Genomic DNA, 17960 nt, shown 5'->3' with positions numbered 1-17960 from the left:
ACTCCTGTTGTTCGATTTTGCGCCTTTCTCGATAAATGGGCTACCTATCTAATACCGAAAGTATTTTTCAAATCGGACCAGTAGTTCCTAAGATTAGCGCGTTCAAACAAACAAATAAACTCTTCAGCTTTATAATATCAAGTACTTATAGCTGTAGATTGAATTAATTTTTAATTATCTAATCTTCTTATATATTAAAAATGAATCGCAAAATGTGTTGGTAAGCGCATAACTCGAGAACGGCTGAACCGATTTCAATAATTCTTTTTTTATTATATTCCTTGAAGTACGAGGATGGTTCTTATGTAGAGAAAACGTAAATATTATGTACCACGGGCGAAGCCGGGGCGGACCGCTAGTTGGTAATAAACTTACCCGCATATCATACCACGCCATTAAAAGCTATTTAAAAGCACATGTTGATAGGTAATGATATACTTTCGACCCAGAGACAATTTAATTATGTAATTAGTTACCAATAAGTGTATTTTTAAACAGATAAAAGAAGATACAGATGTGTTATTTTAAATTTCAGAGACACGGTTCCATGGTGTAATGGTTAGCACTCTGGACTCTGAATCCAGCGATCCGAGTTCAAATCTCGGTGGAACCTGTACTTTTGTTAAAAAATTCCCAATTTTTATTACATTTCAAAATCATTATTTTTCTATTTTTAAAGCTCACATCTCGGTATATAACGTTCATATTTTTACTACCTATATTAAGTTTTCGCACATGAAATGTTTAGTGTTAATATGTTTAAATTTAATATATACCAAAATGTTGAAGCTAAACTACATAATATGCTTAACCGAGCTAGAGAAAATTTGATCCCTCCTTCAAATAATTAAACGGATAACACATAATTTTGAAGAGCAGCCACGAAATCAAATTAAACATTTATAACCTTTGATACAAAGCAAAATAGAATAATATTATTGAAGATTGTTACATTTCTTGTTAATCCTTTAATGAGAGGAAGATTACGCGACTAAAAACATTTGATTGATCAATAATATTTAAATGAACGCTGATTTTTTATATTAATTGAATAAAATAATATGGAACATCTTTAAATATATTTACTGAATAAAGATATTAAAATATGTAATATGATAAAAGTAAAATTAAAATATTTTTCCATTCAATCAGATCCAATTTCATTTTTATCAGGAATCGAACCGATACAATTTTTATAATTCAATAACGAATTTCGAGAGATTAATAAAAAGACCGAAGAACGGTAAGAAGCATTCATTAAGATAATTAATATTTATTAAAACTTTTCTCCAATAAATTGTTTGGAAGCCGAAAATTTTCTAAAATCTTCATTAGCGTATTTTATGCCCTTCGTTATTAGTAACTTTTTAAGACCAATTATTAAGTTGAGAGTTTGTAATGCAAAACGTATTTGTAATATAATATTTTAATGTTTCTTGTTTTGGTGGTGAAAGTACATATAGATCATAATTGTTCCGTTATTTATGTTAGCTGAAAGATATTGTGAAGGAAAATTTTAAGAGTCCTCATCAAATATTCAGCTATTTCAATAACCACATATTGTGTTAAGGCCATTAAGGCATTTTTATGTATTTTTTTAATAAAATGTGCCCACTTATAACTCTACATTTAACTATCAAGGCTTTTTTTTTGTATTTTTTTAATAAAATGTGCCCACTAATAACTCTACACTTGAACTATCAAGGCATTTTATGTATTTTTTTAATAAAATGGAATAAATAAATTAAATCACTTATAACTCTACATTTCAACTATCAACTAGAGTCCAGACAATTGCAGTATATGATTAGCATTATAAGGTAAATTTGCAATAGCTCTCAACTAGCAGCCAACATTAAAACTGTAAATTCCGCGCAGCGATTCCAGAAAGTTCGACTAGTTATCCACATTCATGTGAACCACGTGTTGTAATTCAATCAATTCTCTTTAATTAAAGCTCTATTAGTTCTCGGAAACTAATTTGAAGCTGAAATTGTTTTGCTTCAAGATCGTCGGAGAAGTGGTTTATTAATAAACAGAAGGGGTAAATAGTTTGTGTTTATAACGCATTCTTTTGTGAACATATTGGAATTTTAATGATTTTGAGCAACTTATTGCTCGGTTAAAAATGAGGAAGATATAAGTAGATATAAGTAGGTGAAGATGTTTTTTAGTACAGTGTGTTTGTGTTATGAATAAGACGTCCTGGGTTATCTTTGGCAAAGAATGTCACTTTCTCATACTATACAATGCTTAATTGAATCTGTAGGAGACCGCCACAGCACGCAGACCTTTCTCTTGGGAGACCAGCCCCCCTAGACAAGTGGCTTTCTATTAGCGTAAAGTTCAATAGAATAGATTATGAACGTATGAGATTGACGTTTGATTACGACGACGTTGACGATTGATTACGTCAATTTCATACATTCATAATCTATTCTATTGAACTTTACGCTAATAGAAAGCCACTTGTCTAGGGGGGCAGGGGGTTATTAAGCGTAATTTCGTAACTTGTAACAAAATAAGACGATATCGCCTTGACTATAAAAAGTTCTTCGAATTAATATGTTAATTATATTTCCTATATGTACTTGTATTATGTCCGTTTGTTATTTTACGACTAGACGATACATTCGTCAAAATCTTAATTTTTTCATCGTATCGAATTTACTACAGCTACCAATAACAATAACAATAAAATTTTATGGTGATCGGCTATCAGAATAACGATCCATCCATCGACAGAAAGTAAACAAAAAATTCAACGTTTTCAACTTTACTCCTAGGGTCACCATGATGTCTAAAAGCAGTATTAATTTCAATGTGTGTAAAAAAAAACAGAGCTATATAGGTCTAGCGCCATCACTTTCCCACAATGGAAAAAACACATCACGGTTTGTCTGTGCCAGTTAGTGATAAATCATCGAATAAACAAACAAATTCATGCAATATATTCACGCATCAATATTGTACGTGAACAGGACGATATCCCTTTATGTCGTCACGTTGTCACGCTGTCACGGTGTCACGTTGTCACGTTATCATGTTATCACGTTATCACGTACGAGGTAATTCGTACCCCAATTCTGAACGGTATTTGGGTGGAAATTCATTTGGACGGTTAGATTGAAATAATCGATCATGAGTATTAAAACGTAATGTAAGGGATTAATTTGTGATAAGAGATTATTAAAGGATTATAATATACTAGCTACCAACCCGCGGCTTCGCCCGCGTTTTCAAAGAAAAACCCGTATAGTTCCCGTTCCGTGGGATTTTCAGGATAAAACCTATCCTATGTGTTAATCCAAGTAACCCTCTATATGTGTGCTAAATATCATTGTAATCGGTTCAGTAGTAGGTATTTGCGTTAAAGAGTAACAAACATACACACCTACACATACACATACATCCATATTCCATACAAACTTTCACATTAATTATAATATTAGAAGGAAGGATTATGTAGTAATTATAAAGTTTAAGGAGACGAATACGAATATTAATATTCAAAGATATTTATATCTATCAATTAAAATATACGACTTATTAATTCTTTTCAGCATATTTAGTTAAATCAAAAATATACTTAGCTACCACCGAAAAGTAAAGAAAATGCTACTATAACTTGATAAAATGTGTTAAAAGTATAAATACACACAGAAAATCCAATTGGGAATCCAAGGTATCCAAAGTCTCTTCAGAAGTAAGTAATGCTGCTAATTTCTTTCTGAAACTTATTAGGTACTACAGTAACAATTACAGCAGTAAAGATTTCACGAATCAAACGAAATTGTAACAAGAAAAAAGAGAAACGGAATTTCTGCCAATTATATCTCCAAAAACTTTACTCCATTCCCGTAATGTCCATCACGAATCATTAATATGCATGTGGCCAATGGACGAGGAATTCGCAAACTGTCAGCGTAATGAAGGTATAGTCGTGGACAACAGTTCAAAGAACATTGATCCTATATTTACTGGATAGGACTTTATACTGTTATCTAGATATACAAATTTTCTACAGAAGTAAATATCTAATAATTAAATGAGTAATTTAAAACCATAGAGCTTTTAAAACAGAGACATGATATGTAAAATTAGTCTTTATTTCTAGTAAAGCTAAGTAATATTGCACGCCTCATAAGCGAAGCGTTGAGGTGGGTACTACTGTCACTTCGCGCAAAACATCTGATTTTTCAAACTTAAAATGTCTTTATGTATCATACATTGCACTTGTAAGATAATACATACACACACATATTAAGAAAAAACACTATTTTTAACGTTCATGATATTTTTGATGTCATTTTTGTTATTTAAACTAGTTAAAAAACAGTTTAAAAAAGTTCTGTCTTGGACGTCCGTGTGTCTGTATGTGCGGATCCTTTTTCTTGTTAACACGATAGCGACCGAAATACTTTACTAATCGAGTCTTTTTTTTTCTCTTACGCTTGAGTATGCTCAGGAATAGAACCCTTTCATTTTTCAGGGTCTGATTCGATGTGGTTTAATTGTTATTAAATAAACAAAAATAATCTTATATATAAAAATGAATCGCAAAATGTGTTGGTAAGCGCATAACTCGAGAACGGCTGAACCGATTTCGATAATTCTTTTTTTATTATATTCCTTGAAGTACGAGGATGGTTTTTATGTAGAGAAAACGTAAACATGTACCACGGGCGAAGCCGGGGCGGACGGCTAGTCTTATATATAAAAATGAATCGCAAAATGTGTTGGTAAGCGCATAACTCGAGAACGGCTGAACCGATTTCGATAATTCTTTTTTTACTATATTCCTTGAAGTACGAGGATGGTTTTTATGTAGAGAAAACGTAAACATGTACCACGGGCGAAGCCGGGGCGGACGGCTAGTCTTATATATAAAAATGAATCGCAAAATGTGTTGGTAAGCGCATAACTCGAGAACGGCTGAACCGATTTCGATAATTCTTTTTTTACTATATTCCTTGAAGTACGAGGATGGTTTTTATGTAGAGAAAACGTAAATATATACCACGGGCGAAGCCGGGGCGGACCGCTAGTAATTAATAAATATTTATTAAAAAAAAATTATGAGGCGTGCACTTTTGGATTTTCCAAATTATTTTTAATTTTCCATGTGTTTTTGGGTGATAGATTAGAAGTACTGAAACGTATTACATATTAAGTACCTATTACATTTTCATTTTCTTAATAATATGATAACACAAACGTAAACAACTACATATTAACAGCTTTATGCAATCAAATCTTCTTCTTCTTCTTCTTCTTTTTATAAATATAAAAATGAATCGCAAAATGTGTTGGTAAGCGCATAACTCGAGAACGGCTGAACCGATTTCGATAATTCTTTTTTTGTTATATTCCTTGAAGTACGAGGATGGTTCTTATGTAGAGAAAACGTAAATATGTACCACGGGCGAAGCCGGGGCGGACCGCTAGTTGTGAATAAAAATATTAATTAGAATAGGCATCCATTCGAAAACCTGTAAATAATGAGGTAAAGGTTCATGTTCTTTTACTTTGCGAAATCCTTAGCTCATCTAGTTGACTTCTTACGCAAAATCTATTTACGTAAGCAGTTGACTATTAAAATTTGATTTGATGGTGACCGCACAAACACCGGTTGAGGGTTTCATTTTGATAACTGAGAGGATAGTTTCTTTATAATTTGAAGCTTCTTAATTGAGCTTATGCATATTATTTCTAGACGCGGGCAAAAACGTTTTGCTATATTATTAGGTAAGGGTATAAATGCATATTACAGTTTTGTTATATTAGGCAAGGTAATAAAGTTAACGACCTATTTGCAGAACAAAAGCAAAAGTAAACAAAGAAGTCATTAAACTCGGTCATTCGGTTAATTACATGTACTTTTAGACAACAATATATTGATAAGGATTATTATCTTATATATAAAAACTAGCGGCCCGCCCCGGCTTCGCCCGTGGTACATATTATGAAAAATAGATGTTGGCCGATTCTCAGACTTACCCGATATGCACAGAAAATTTCATGAGAATCGGTCCACCCGTTTCGGAGGAGTATGCAGACTAACATTGTGACACGAAATTTAATCCTTAAGACTAGCGGTCCGCCCCGGCTTCGCCCGTGGTACATACCTATGAAAAATAGATGTTGGCCGATTCTCAGACTTACCCGATATGCACAGAAAATTTCATGAGAATCGGTCCACCCGTTTCGGAGGAGTATGCAGACTAACATTGTGACACGAGAATCTTATATATAAAAACTAGCGGCCCGCCCCGGCTTCGCCCGTGGTACATATGAAAAATAGATGTTGGCCGATTCTCAGACTTACCCGATATGCACAGAAAATTTCATGAGAATCGGTCCACCCGTTTCGGAGGAGTATGCAGACTAACATTGTGACACGAGAATTTTATATATAAGATGAATCGTAAAATGTGTTGGTAAGCGCATAACTCGAGAACGGCTGAACCGATTTCGATAATTCTTTTTTTATTATATTCCTTGAAGTACGAGGATGGTTCTTATGTAGAGAAAACGTAAACATGTACCACGGGCGAAGCCGGGGCGGACCGCTAGTTTATTATATAACGTAATATGTAGCCCTCAGTATCGGGTTATATTACATAGGATAACCTTTTTTTTTTCAAACGCCAGTATTTAGTGTTTGTTTAATACTTTTGGGTGAATCATATTTTATTGCAATAAACAGAAATATGTCAGTTGTCACAAATTTGACGAGGAAAGAGTATCTATAAAACCACAAAAATTCTTCCGTTCCAGGAATGTTGCTCTTTGTTATTTGCATCATCCGATGATTGGTCGAGCGTGTGACGTAAATTGGTTTAAACTGGATTTTCCACAATCCCCTGCCCCTAATGGGGTAAGGGGCAGATGCATTGCATGTTTTATACTTACCTATCGCTTTTACTATAGTAAGCTGTCTGTGCTTTCCGCGACAATCGTGGCAATGTAATATTTACTGGTACTCTTGAATTAAGGATATTTTTCTTATTTTTCTTTTTCTTCTTACTCAGTGATATATAAGCAACGGCCGTGAAATATATAGAACAAAGGTTTAATGATTCATAATTTTATAATGACTAGTTGCTAACATTAATATTTAAAACGTCACGAAAGAAAAAACTACACGCAAAAATCAACCTATGTTTTTTTCACAACAAACACTAGACTGTACTATTTTACGCGAATTTTTATTCCCAAACCGTACAAATCCTTTATATTTAGACAATATGAAAGGTGATTTAAAAAATTTTAACACAAGAGCTTTTATTTAAAGCTACATGTTTTGAAATGCCGTTCGCGGGTAATTTAACGTGCCTTTTAATCCTGGGAAATTTAAATAGAGGGATTGCGATTTTTGTACTGTTCTTTTTATATAATTTATTGTGTAAAGTATGAAATCAGGTTAACAATTCAAAAAATTTAATTAATATGATATATTCACTTCACTATAATAATTGTTTTCATCATACAAATAATTGTCGCAAAAACAACTCACTTTAGAAGTTTTTAACCATAGGTAATGAATTATAATATTAAAAATAGTTTTTGTACAAGCAAAATGAATGATAATAAACTTCGTTATTCTAATTCTGTTCGCCAAAACAAAACTAACACTCTTTTATTATGTTTTCGTGAAGCGTGCTATAGTGGGACCAACATTCATTCCTTCTAACGAACCGGGGACATGAGGGCCATCAGATGTCACTGTTTTGTCCCCAATTAAGAATAGTGTGTGAGACCTCGGAATTGAATGAAACATTTTTGTTGTGAGGTAAGTACAATGTAGTTCTGGCAATAATAAAAGTGTTATAATAATTATTTTTCTTAATATAGGATTGTATGTATGGTAATAAAGATATAGTTTTGACTATCCGCTTGTCAAAAAATATTAAGTAGGTTACTCAATAAAAACGTAAAAAATAAAACAAAATATTTTGATGCTCTCAAGTTTAATTGTGCATTTTTCTAATCATCAGTAATACCCATAATTGCAAGAATTTGAACAAACATGATTTTAAACAAACGCCTGTGGCTTTTTCTTAATTGAAACACCGATTTGGTTGAAATTTATAACTTTTAATTAGTTCCAGTGTTAAACATATGCTAGAAGGTTGCATGGCAGAGATGGCTTTTAGCCATAAGGCCGCCATTTGTACATTTTGAATGGTTTTGATTTACTTTTATTTTAGACTGTTGCACTATTAAGTATAAATAAATACTTAAATAAAAGGAGAAAAAGATGATAAAAGGTTTTCCTAATTATATTTTCCGCGGGTAAAATCGCAAGGGAAAGATTTAACATAATATATTAGGTTAAAAGATCGAAGGGTAATTACCCTTGATCTTAAACATTTCGTGGTTCAATAGAAGAAAGCGAAGGTCCGTATCTTGCATCAGCTAATTAATACGGGACGAAATCCCATTGATATCCTATCTGATGGATACGTAACCTTATTTGATTTATTATTAAAGCTTCAGCCTTTATTGGGAATGTAATAACATTACTGGGCATGATTCTATTTGATAAAAAGCTGTTAAAATATATGTTAATAAATACAGAGATTTTATTTTTCTGTTAGGGTGACAAATCAACATCGAGCTATGCTGCGCTGTACTGCGCATTGCTGTGCTGTGTTTCTTAAGCTACGTTTTTTTAACAATTAAACGATGCTGCGCTGTACTGCGCTGTGCTGTGCTTTGTTTCTTAAGCTACGTTTTTTAACCTTCCTATACTCGCGCGTCGGTCTGTGAGACCGACGTAACACATTTTCGTAATTATTTTTATGCAGGTAAATCCTGTGAAGTCGAGTTCCTTGCTTGTTCCTTGTTTGTTTTTTGTTCCTTCCTTACATGTCGCGTGTATCGCGGCTGCCGAGTAGGTATACCTACTCGGCAGCCCACCGTCACGCGACATGCGCTACACAAAGCAGTGTTCGGAACCGTTCGAACAGTTTCACTTTTACCGTGGTTTCATAAAACCACACAACATTTTTTTTAGTTTAGTTTAGTTTAGCCGGGCGGCCGGCCGGTACCGCCGCAAACGCTACGTCCCGCAATTTTTAAATCTGTAATATCTTCGAAAATATTCACTTAAATCATACGGTGTAAAGGGCCATATAGATCTATATTAAATGAACAATGTATTCAAGGTATTTAATTGGTTAAGGATTAATGCTGTATTGGTTAAAATCGCTTCGAAAATTAGCCATTATTTGTCGTAAAAAGTAAATGACAAAAATAAGTTATTGTGGGTTATCCATAAGAGATAGACATATACCATCGCGGACTTTTCTGTAGTCTTTTCAATGTGTATAAATACTTAGTACATTATTTTGATAAAACTCGTAGGGTTCAGCCTGCGTTTGCAATGTAAGCGGAATAAATGTAATTTTTACGACATCACATTAGAAACCTCAAAAATAACAGTACTTCTCCACTATTTAATGGATGTTATTATACATATAAACCTTCCTCTTGAATCACTATCTATTAATAAATAACCGGCCAAGTGCGAGTCGCACTCGCGCACCGAGGGTTCCGTACAAATAAGTTTAAAATTATTAAAAAAAAATATATTATGTGATGTAACTAAAAATTTATGGTTTTCGTAATTTTTCCTTTATCTATGCTATAAGACGTTGCTTCGTACCAAATTTCAAGATTCTGAGTTCACGGGAAGCACCCTGTAGGTTTTGATTCCCTTGCAAGTGTCGAAAATTTGCGGCATAAACGGCTGTATCTTTTGATTGCGTTGGCTTAGAAGTTTGATTTTTTCACAGCTTCAAGGGACAGTAGACCTGACTCCTGAGTAATTGATATAAATTTCAGCTTCATACCTCCACGCGTTCCTGAGAAAAAGGGTCTTGACAGACGGACGGACGGACAGACGGTTCCGTTTTTTCCTTTTGAGGTACGGAACCCTAAAAAAAACTGCATCAAAATCCGTTGCGTAGTTTCAAAGATTTAAGCGTACAAAGGGACATAGGGTCATAGGGACAGAGAAAGCGACTTTGTTTTATACTATGTAGTGATAAGCTCGACACAGCGCAGCATGGCAGAGCTCTATAAAAACATAGCACAGTTCGGCACAGCGCGGCTCAGCATGGCGGGTAGCGCGCCTCGCTTGAGACTGCTGCGTTTTTAAACAGAGCGTAGCCTCACACAGCGCAGCACAGCATGGTTTGTTTGTATCCTCATTAAAATATTAGACGAGCGAGTTGACCAAACACAGCACAGCGCAGTACAGCGCAGCATAGCTCGATGTTGATTTGTCACCCTTATGCTAAGTAATTTGGCAAATTAATGACTTCGTATTGTGACGTCTAAACGTTATAATAGCGCACAATTTAATTGAATGTAGGCAATGAGTGTTTCAACTATATCTATAAGTAAATATAATAATCTGTATTAAAACAATAAAATATAACTAATGGGCTTTCCTTGAACTTACTAATCTTAGGTTTTAATCGAATAAAAAAAGGGAATATAGATTTCTTAAAACTTTAACATACGACCAATAGAATCGATTCATCAAAATATCATATTGCAAAATACGCGGGAAAAACTACGTTATTTGGAGAGTAAAAACATCGGGCACAGCTAGTCAAGGACAAAGTTTTAATCAAGCCTGAAAGCCATACCCGTTGACAACAGTTATAATCCGAAAGTACAACTTCCAAGGAATACGTCGTAGGGATAAAAAGTGCCTCTAACTTTGTATCGGAGATTACAAAGAAGAAATTCTAATAGAAAATAATTCTTGAAGTATAGGAATTTATTGCTAATATTTATTATGACACAAAGATACTAGTCCGGGATACATCGCCCATTTTTGCAAGTGATTACTATCAAGCTAATTTTTCGTGAGTAGCTTTATTTTGATGAGATGCCCAATAATTTCATGTACAAAACTCTCGATTGTGGTAGCTACCAGAGGAAACAAGGATAAAATATTTTGATTTGATGGTTCTCAAATATTAATTACTAACTGAATGTTTTTTTTTTGTTCAATCTCAAGATAATTATCTAAATTATTCGAAAAAATATTTGTCCTACAAAATCTATGGTTTGATCAAAGAGTCCCCCTTTCCAATGTGTATCGATAACGAAGTCATCATAAATGATTACTAACCAGCTGTACAATTTTTTTATTTTCACTTATTTTTTTATTTTCACTTATTTAATACTTATATAATTCAACAGACATATTGTCCTACAAATTGCGTAATAAATATTTGAGAACCGTCAAATTAAAATTTTTTATCCTTGTTACCTCTGTAAGCTACCACAATCGAGAGTTTCGAACATGACATTATTGGGCATCTCATCAAAATAAAGCTACTCACGAAAAATTAGCTTGATAGTAATCACTTGCAAAAATGGGCGATGTATCCCGGACTATACATAATTTGTCTCCATAAATTTTATTGATCCATCCTTTCTTTTATAATTTTGAAGTAGGTAAAATAAAAATGTTTTTTTTCTTTACAGTATCAACTGTTAATCTTATTCAAGACCGAGATAAATTATTTCGGTAGATAAATTTGTTTATTTTCTCGAATATGTAGGTGAATACGTGAAACATTGTATATTTTATTATATTTAATTACATTATCGGATCTACTAACTTTTCATGTAATAATAAGATAAATAAAATTCGTCTCACGTCTTTTTGAAATACATTTCTACATTCAAGACATTGCAATAGTCCCTCATGAGTGAAGTCAAAGTGTGAGCAAAAGCATTTCTCCTTTTAGTTTTCAGTTCTTTCTAACATTTAAATGGAAGGAAAGTCGAGTTCAAAACTTGAGTGGCTTTAAGATGTGAGCTATGCTTTGGCGTAGAGAATTCTTAGTTCGTTGGATTGTTTTTGTTAAATAATGTTCATATTATGTTCAATTAGTGTACAATTTAAAGAAAATTGCTATTGCTGTTACAATAGATTTTTTTAAAAAAAGCCTTAAATATATCCATGATATCCTAAAAGCAAATGTTTTAAGGATGAATATTTTAAATTGATAGAAATTTCTTACTATTTCAACATAAAATAGGGTGATCGAGTCTGGATGAAATTTGGAATATTTTTGTAATACACAATACTATAAACTTATAAAGTAAAGATTAGCTCACAGGCTACTTTTTTGATACAGTTTTTATTAGAAATAGTTGTGGTAAAATATGGTAATAAAAATAGCTCGTTTTCACTTGTATACCTTCAAACATTATGAATTCGAACTGAAATTCACGCTGCTATTTACCGCTGTAAAATTGTATAATAAGAAGCTTTAGAAAGCGCAAAGTTCACACGAGAGAACTGGGAAGCCCTTAAAGCTAGTATACCTACAGGTATAAGAATAGTCCTGTGCAGAAGCTAGTTATTTATATACAGCCTGTCTGAGTGCTTCAAGGGTCTCCAGGAAACCTTAGAACTAAACATAAGGGTTGTTTCAAAGCTTTTCCCAAGTCACTATCACAGAAATTCACTTTCAAATTTGTCTCTGAAAATTGTGCAAGTAATCAAGGTTTGACTCTTGCATAATAAATCATAGCCGGGTCACGCATTTAACAGATATGGGATTCGACCCGACCTTTTAGCTTCGTCCTTTTGAAATCAACTCTGAGGGAACAACTTAATATATTATCACTTTATAAATGTAGTTTCGGATACGCTTCGCTGGTTTCTGTTGTTGCCGGTGGTCATTCACCGGTTCTGTAGTGATAATGTAAATCTCTAGCTGAAAGAGGTGTGAAAGAGCGTCTCTATTGTATGCTTTATTAAAAAGTAATGTTGCCTTATATTTTTGAACTTTACGACCTTCTAAAACGATATTGTTTCACGATTTGAGTGTTTTATAAATGCGAAAGATTTAACGTTTGGATAGATCGATATACTATATGTATATAGTCAATAACGTCAAAATTGCTGCACTGATTTAGATGAACCTTTACAGTAGGTATAATTGCAGAAAAATCTAAAAAAAAAAGCTTTAACGGGTTTTCCGCGAGTCTCAAGGGCACTGCTAGTAGTACAATAAATGTCGTCTTAGTTTTTATAAAATTGTATCTAATTAATTAATCTGCGAATGATAACATCCATACCGTATGTGGTATGTACTTATTCAACTTCGCACTATGACAAGATAGCACGTCGCGACTGTAGGATATAAAATCGATGTCGGTTGAAATATTACTTCATTTGGTCATGAACATCGCTCGCGTGTTCCATCCTACATACCTACCTTTGACGCTGTAGCACTGAGTGATACGAACAAAAATATTTGATAGTTCAAGTTGAATATATTTTTTGTAGCCTGATGCACAAAAATTTAGCTTATGACTATTTTTTAATGAACTAGGATTTCGTTTTGTCACTGCCGTAGAAACGACTCTACCTGTGTTCCACTGCTTGTAATTTGTATAGTAGGTATTAAAATAAATACTCAGAAAATGTGCTTACGAAAATAATGAGATTATATGTATTGCAATACACAAAGGGCATCCTATTATCCTAACTATAAATTGCACTGACTCTGCCATTAATTTTTAAATAAGCAATTAGTGTATTAAAAACTTTAGAGAATATTACACTAAAACATATTTTAACATTCTTATTTCAGAAATTTTATATTTTCCGTCCTTCACAGATACAGATAGCAATAATGGCGAATCATTAAAAACTTCCAGTAATTCTGTACAGCAATTAATATGGAACTTCTTTTAGTTGTTATTTACGAGACTTGAAAAACATTTGCAAAAGTTCTTTCTTATAAATGAGGTATCTTTGAACATTTCGACGCCCCCGGGGAATAAAATCGTAATAGACAAAAGTAAATTTTACAGGACGAGCAAAAAACTGTTTTTCTGTTCTAGCTCATAAACTAATCGGCCTATATTAACATACAATACATCATTTTTTTCGGTATTTTTTTTTCTTAATAAGAAGCTACAATAAAAAAATATCTAATGTATACTTTTAAAGTTATTACGAAAGATGTATAATACTGATTTTTTATTTAAGTGTATCCTAAGTAACGGCACATAACGATTTTATTCTCGTGAAATTGTAATATCATGAAAACTATATCCCTACATTACGATGTTTTTCTACAGTATTTTCATGAATGAATAGGAATTGTAATAAACTAATACAATTTTGTTCTTGTAAAAGCTACCAGTGTCTTTTTTCGTATAGCTATATAACGACTTTGTTTTTGTATAAATGTGCTTAGAGAGTTCATCGTAATATGCAGTAATGTTTATGAATTTTGGTTATAAATTATTGTAACACCACTAGGTACTTGGTACTTCGTGGGTGCTTTTCTACACTCAGTCAGTATCTACATATTCTAAAAAGTTAAATAAAATAAACAATGAAGTAAGTATAATAAACATAATTTTTATTTAAGAAAATCACAATTGTTACATTAATCAGTCTTAGTTCTAAAAAATCAATCAGCCTGTTTCATTGCTCTCACTGTCACAGTCATCCTCACCTAAAACGGCTTCAGTATTATTTGTGCTTATCAGCGAATTATAAAAACTGTGATAATGGAGAGGTATGGCGTTAATCCTACAAAGACTCAACAGGTCTTCGTGTAGAGCTTTAGAAATTGGAACTGGACCGTTATAAGCTGGCTGCAATGTTACGTCATCAGCGATAGACGAAGTTGCTGCGGTAGAGGCAGATTTTCGTTTTCTTGTGTTTTTAGTTGTAGTTGATCTTATATTCATTTCAATATAGTCGTCATCATAATCATATTTAAAGTAAACAGATTGTGGATGTGTATGAGCAACTTTTATTTCTTTAATCTTTGACCAGTATATTTTGTTACCTTTTGCATCATTTAGCCAATTTTGTCCTGTAATCAATGATTTTATGTCATAAAAATTGTCTTGTCTCATTTCCTTGACTTTGTATTTTTCTCCAGTTTGTTTGGCATTCATAACTATACCATATAATTGATCAGGTGTATAAATTTGTTTATTTTTCATTGCTCGTTCTACGCATGCATGCATAGAATCACCTTCGTTTTGGCTGTGGCCAGATTCAAAGAAACGATGAACAATTTCCAGTTTGAACTTATTAGCAGCAAACAGATAAAGGGCAAACACAAATCTATTTTTGTTCTGTCCTGCGCAACCATCAGAATAAAAGGAAATTTTATTTATTTGTTTATGATATTGTTCTTCAATAAAATTATAAAGACAGCTACCTATCTCTATAGATCCTCTTTTAGCAATTTGCAAATGCCACATATAACAGTATCCTTTCTTTCTTGAAGCATCGAAAACAGTGAAGTTATACACAGGATACTTCCGTTTATAATGGAATATTCCTACCTCTGACTGAGGTACGCCTAAAACCTTTTCTAAATCAAAAATTGCTAGAGTGAAGTTTGCATTAAGATTTTCCTTTTCCGAATTTTTGATTTCACGAATTCTTTCTTTATTATGTATATGTTTTGTGTAATTATCTTTTAATGATTCCTTATGTTCGCCTTCTGCTTGTTCATAAAGCGTACAAGTACCACATAAATCTTTCTTAGGATGAAAAAAAGAATAATTAAACTTTGTATTAAATATAGTCTCATACTGCCTTTTGGTAGCCATCTTAATATCACTATAACCTGTCTGTTCCTTGAACCAATCTGTGTATAAACGGTACATTTTTGATATATTCAAAGTTTCGCATAAATACTTTCTTTTGGAAGATTTTCTAACATAGTGTGCTTCTTTTACTGGAAATAATTTTATGTGTGATATGATGCTCTCTTCTGTTGGAACTAACATTTTGCGTGGTCGATTGTTATGTTTACCTCTACAGTCAGTTTTGTCAGAATCACTTTTGTATTTTTCTATAGCAGTATAAACCATTTGTTCGGATATTCGTAAAGTATTTAAGAAAAATACTTTACATACACGGACTTTATTATTCTCTAATGGCAAATAATAACTTATAGTTTGAGTTCGGTTTTTATTTCGAACAACTTGAAGTTTTTTGACAGAATCTGACATAATGTATTTAGTTATAAATTGCCATTGCAACTCATGGTCACCTAATTTATAAAATGTCTCCAAAATGGCATTCCTTTTATCATAGGAAAACGTTTCACCACATTTCAATTTACATTTACAAGAAGGTCCTACCGATTTTGCAAGGAACTGCTTTTTAGAATGACATCCAACATAGGCTTTTCCAGAGTTTTTTAAAGTTTTAGATTTATTGGCTATCCATTCTTCTTCATTTCGGCGTCGCTTACGGGCTAAGTTCTTTGTGATAGAGAGAGAGTTATCGTCGTCATCAGTATGTTCAATAGAGCTGCTTGGCAGTGACCCTGATACAGAAATTGTAGTGAGTGATTCTGATTCAGATGTACCTAATACTTGTATTGTTACAGAATCTTCATTGTCCACTATACCTTGTTGCCTTGGGCTTTTATCGCTATTAATAATTATAACCATCTCGTTGGGGCTTAAATTAGATCTATTTTGAGGCGTTAAAGTCTTATTTATATCAATATTGGCATGTTTTACGTCGATTATGCTATGTACAGAATTATTCTCAATGGGAACTAATGTTTCATCGAGGTTTCTATCATCTGAGTCTAAAATAGTATTATCTTCCTGTATTGTGCAATCAAACAGAGTCGGCGTATTCGATTTACTTTTACTGGCATGAATAATATACCCATCTGGTGAAGCAACAAAATCAACATTGTCCAATATAAAAGAAAGGTTTGATACTGATGTTGGTGTTCTTATAAGCTGATGATTAATAATGTCAATATAATCTGCACCTGAACTGGAAAGCATTTCATTTTCAGTAGAATTTTCACGAGTTAGGTTTACTGTTTGTAGTTCACATATATCTAAAGATGGTTCCTGTACATTGTCACCTTGTTCCCCGTTAGATGTAGTCGGTACATCTAAAATATTAACAGATATTATTATTATACTTAAATTAATATAAAAAAATACAACATTTTACAGATTGAACAGGTATTTACGTACCAATTAAAACTTTCGTTGCTATGCCGTCACATGGAAGAATATCAGGCATTTCAACATCATTATTATCTTCAGACCCTGTAAGTAATGAAATAATTATTGAAAGTAAGTAGTAGCAGAAAGAAGAAGTAATAATATTCAGATAAATCACACACGGCAATCTAATCCCATACTAAGAATAGCTTTTAAGTACCTATTATGGCAACCAGATCCCCGGACACAGAACAAAATATAATCATGCTCATCACTCAAAGATTTGTCTTGGGTGGGAATCGAACCCACAACCTCCGGCTTAGCAGTGAGGGTCACTAAACACTAGATTAACGCATAATACCGAAGGAGGTCGGTATTTAACTTAAAAAAATAAGCAGGTAAGTATACGAATTTCCTCCCTTTAAATTTTTATTTCAATAATATACTATAAATTTACGTAATAATTAAAAAAATACTTACCACTTTCCCCTCCCTCAACCATTTTAAGAATTCTTCTAGCTCGTAATCCTTTATGCCGATATTCCATGGTTAAATTTATATATTATTATAATTATCACAGAATACTAATTATGTTTATTTGTTTGTAAACAATAGAATACCGTCACATCCCATCGACTTCAAATTACGTAATGCTTGATTATTGTGCATGATCACCGTCCGCGCATAGTAACTTGTAAAAACTTGTCGAAATTCGAGAGAAAAAGACAATAATAACCAAATACTATATTAATAGAAGGAGAAAAAAATAGTATTACATTACTACATGTTTTCAAATTCATTAAGAATATTGTAATAGATGTTTACGTGAAATAGTATTGATAATAATGTCAATAATAAAGCAGTAATATACGTTTACCGTTCAAGATTCACCAAACTAATTTAGGTAAAGCATGTTATTGAAAAGAATTATCAATTTATTTACGTGAATAAAATCG

The 17960-nt window shown here is 32.8% G+C and overlaps 1 protein-coding gene and 1 non-coding gene across 2 annotated transcripts; one reads left to right on the top strand and one right to left on the bottom strand.

The window, feature by feature from the left end:
- The first annotated feature begins 541 nt into the window (after nt 1-541).
- TRNAQ-CUG (transfer RNA glutamine (anticodon CUG)) lies at nt 542-613 on the top strand. Its single transcript has one exon. It is a non-coding gene; the product is annotated as a tRNA-Gln (tRNA).
- Nucleotides 614-14732: 14119 nt separating this feature from the next.
- LOC149910665 (uncharacterized) lies at nt 14733-17716 on the bottom strand. The gene is made up of 4 exons (XM_090108293.1): nt 17485-17716; nt 17035-17109; nt 16114-16949; nt 14733-15584 (listed from the first exon to the last, which is right to left on the bottom strand). The coding sequence occupies exons 1-4, from the start codon at nt 17549-17551 to the stop codon at nt 15501-15503; spliced, it is 1062 nt and encodes a 353-aa protein (XP_089964419.1). The 5' UTR covers nt 17552-17716; the 3' UTR covers nt 14733-15500.
- Between the last annotated feature and the right edge of the window lie 244 nt (nt 17717-17960).

This window comes from Colias eurytheme, chromosome 2 (assembly GCF_061535395.1).
Source record: "Colias eurytheme isolate Ceu_HAF_F1 chromosome 2, ilColEury1 Martin Lab GWU primary, whole genome shotgun sequence".
Classification (NCBI taxonomy): domain Eukaryota; kingdom Metazoa; phylum Arthropoda; class Insecta; order Lepidoptera; family Pieridae; genus Colias; species Colias eurytheme.
Note: the sequence above shows the minus strand (reverse complement) of the source record. Positions and strands in the feature narration are given on the sequence as shown.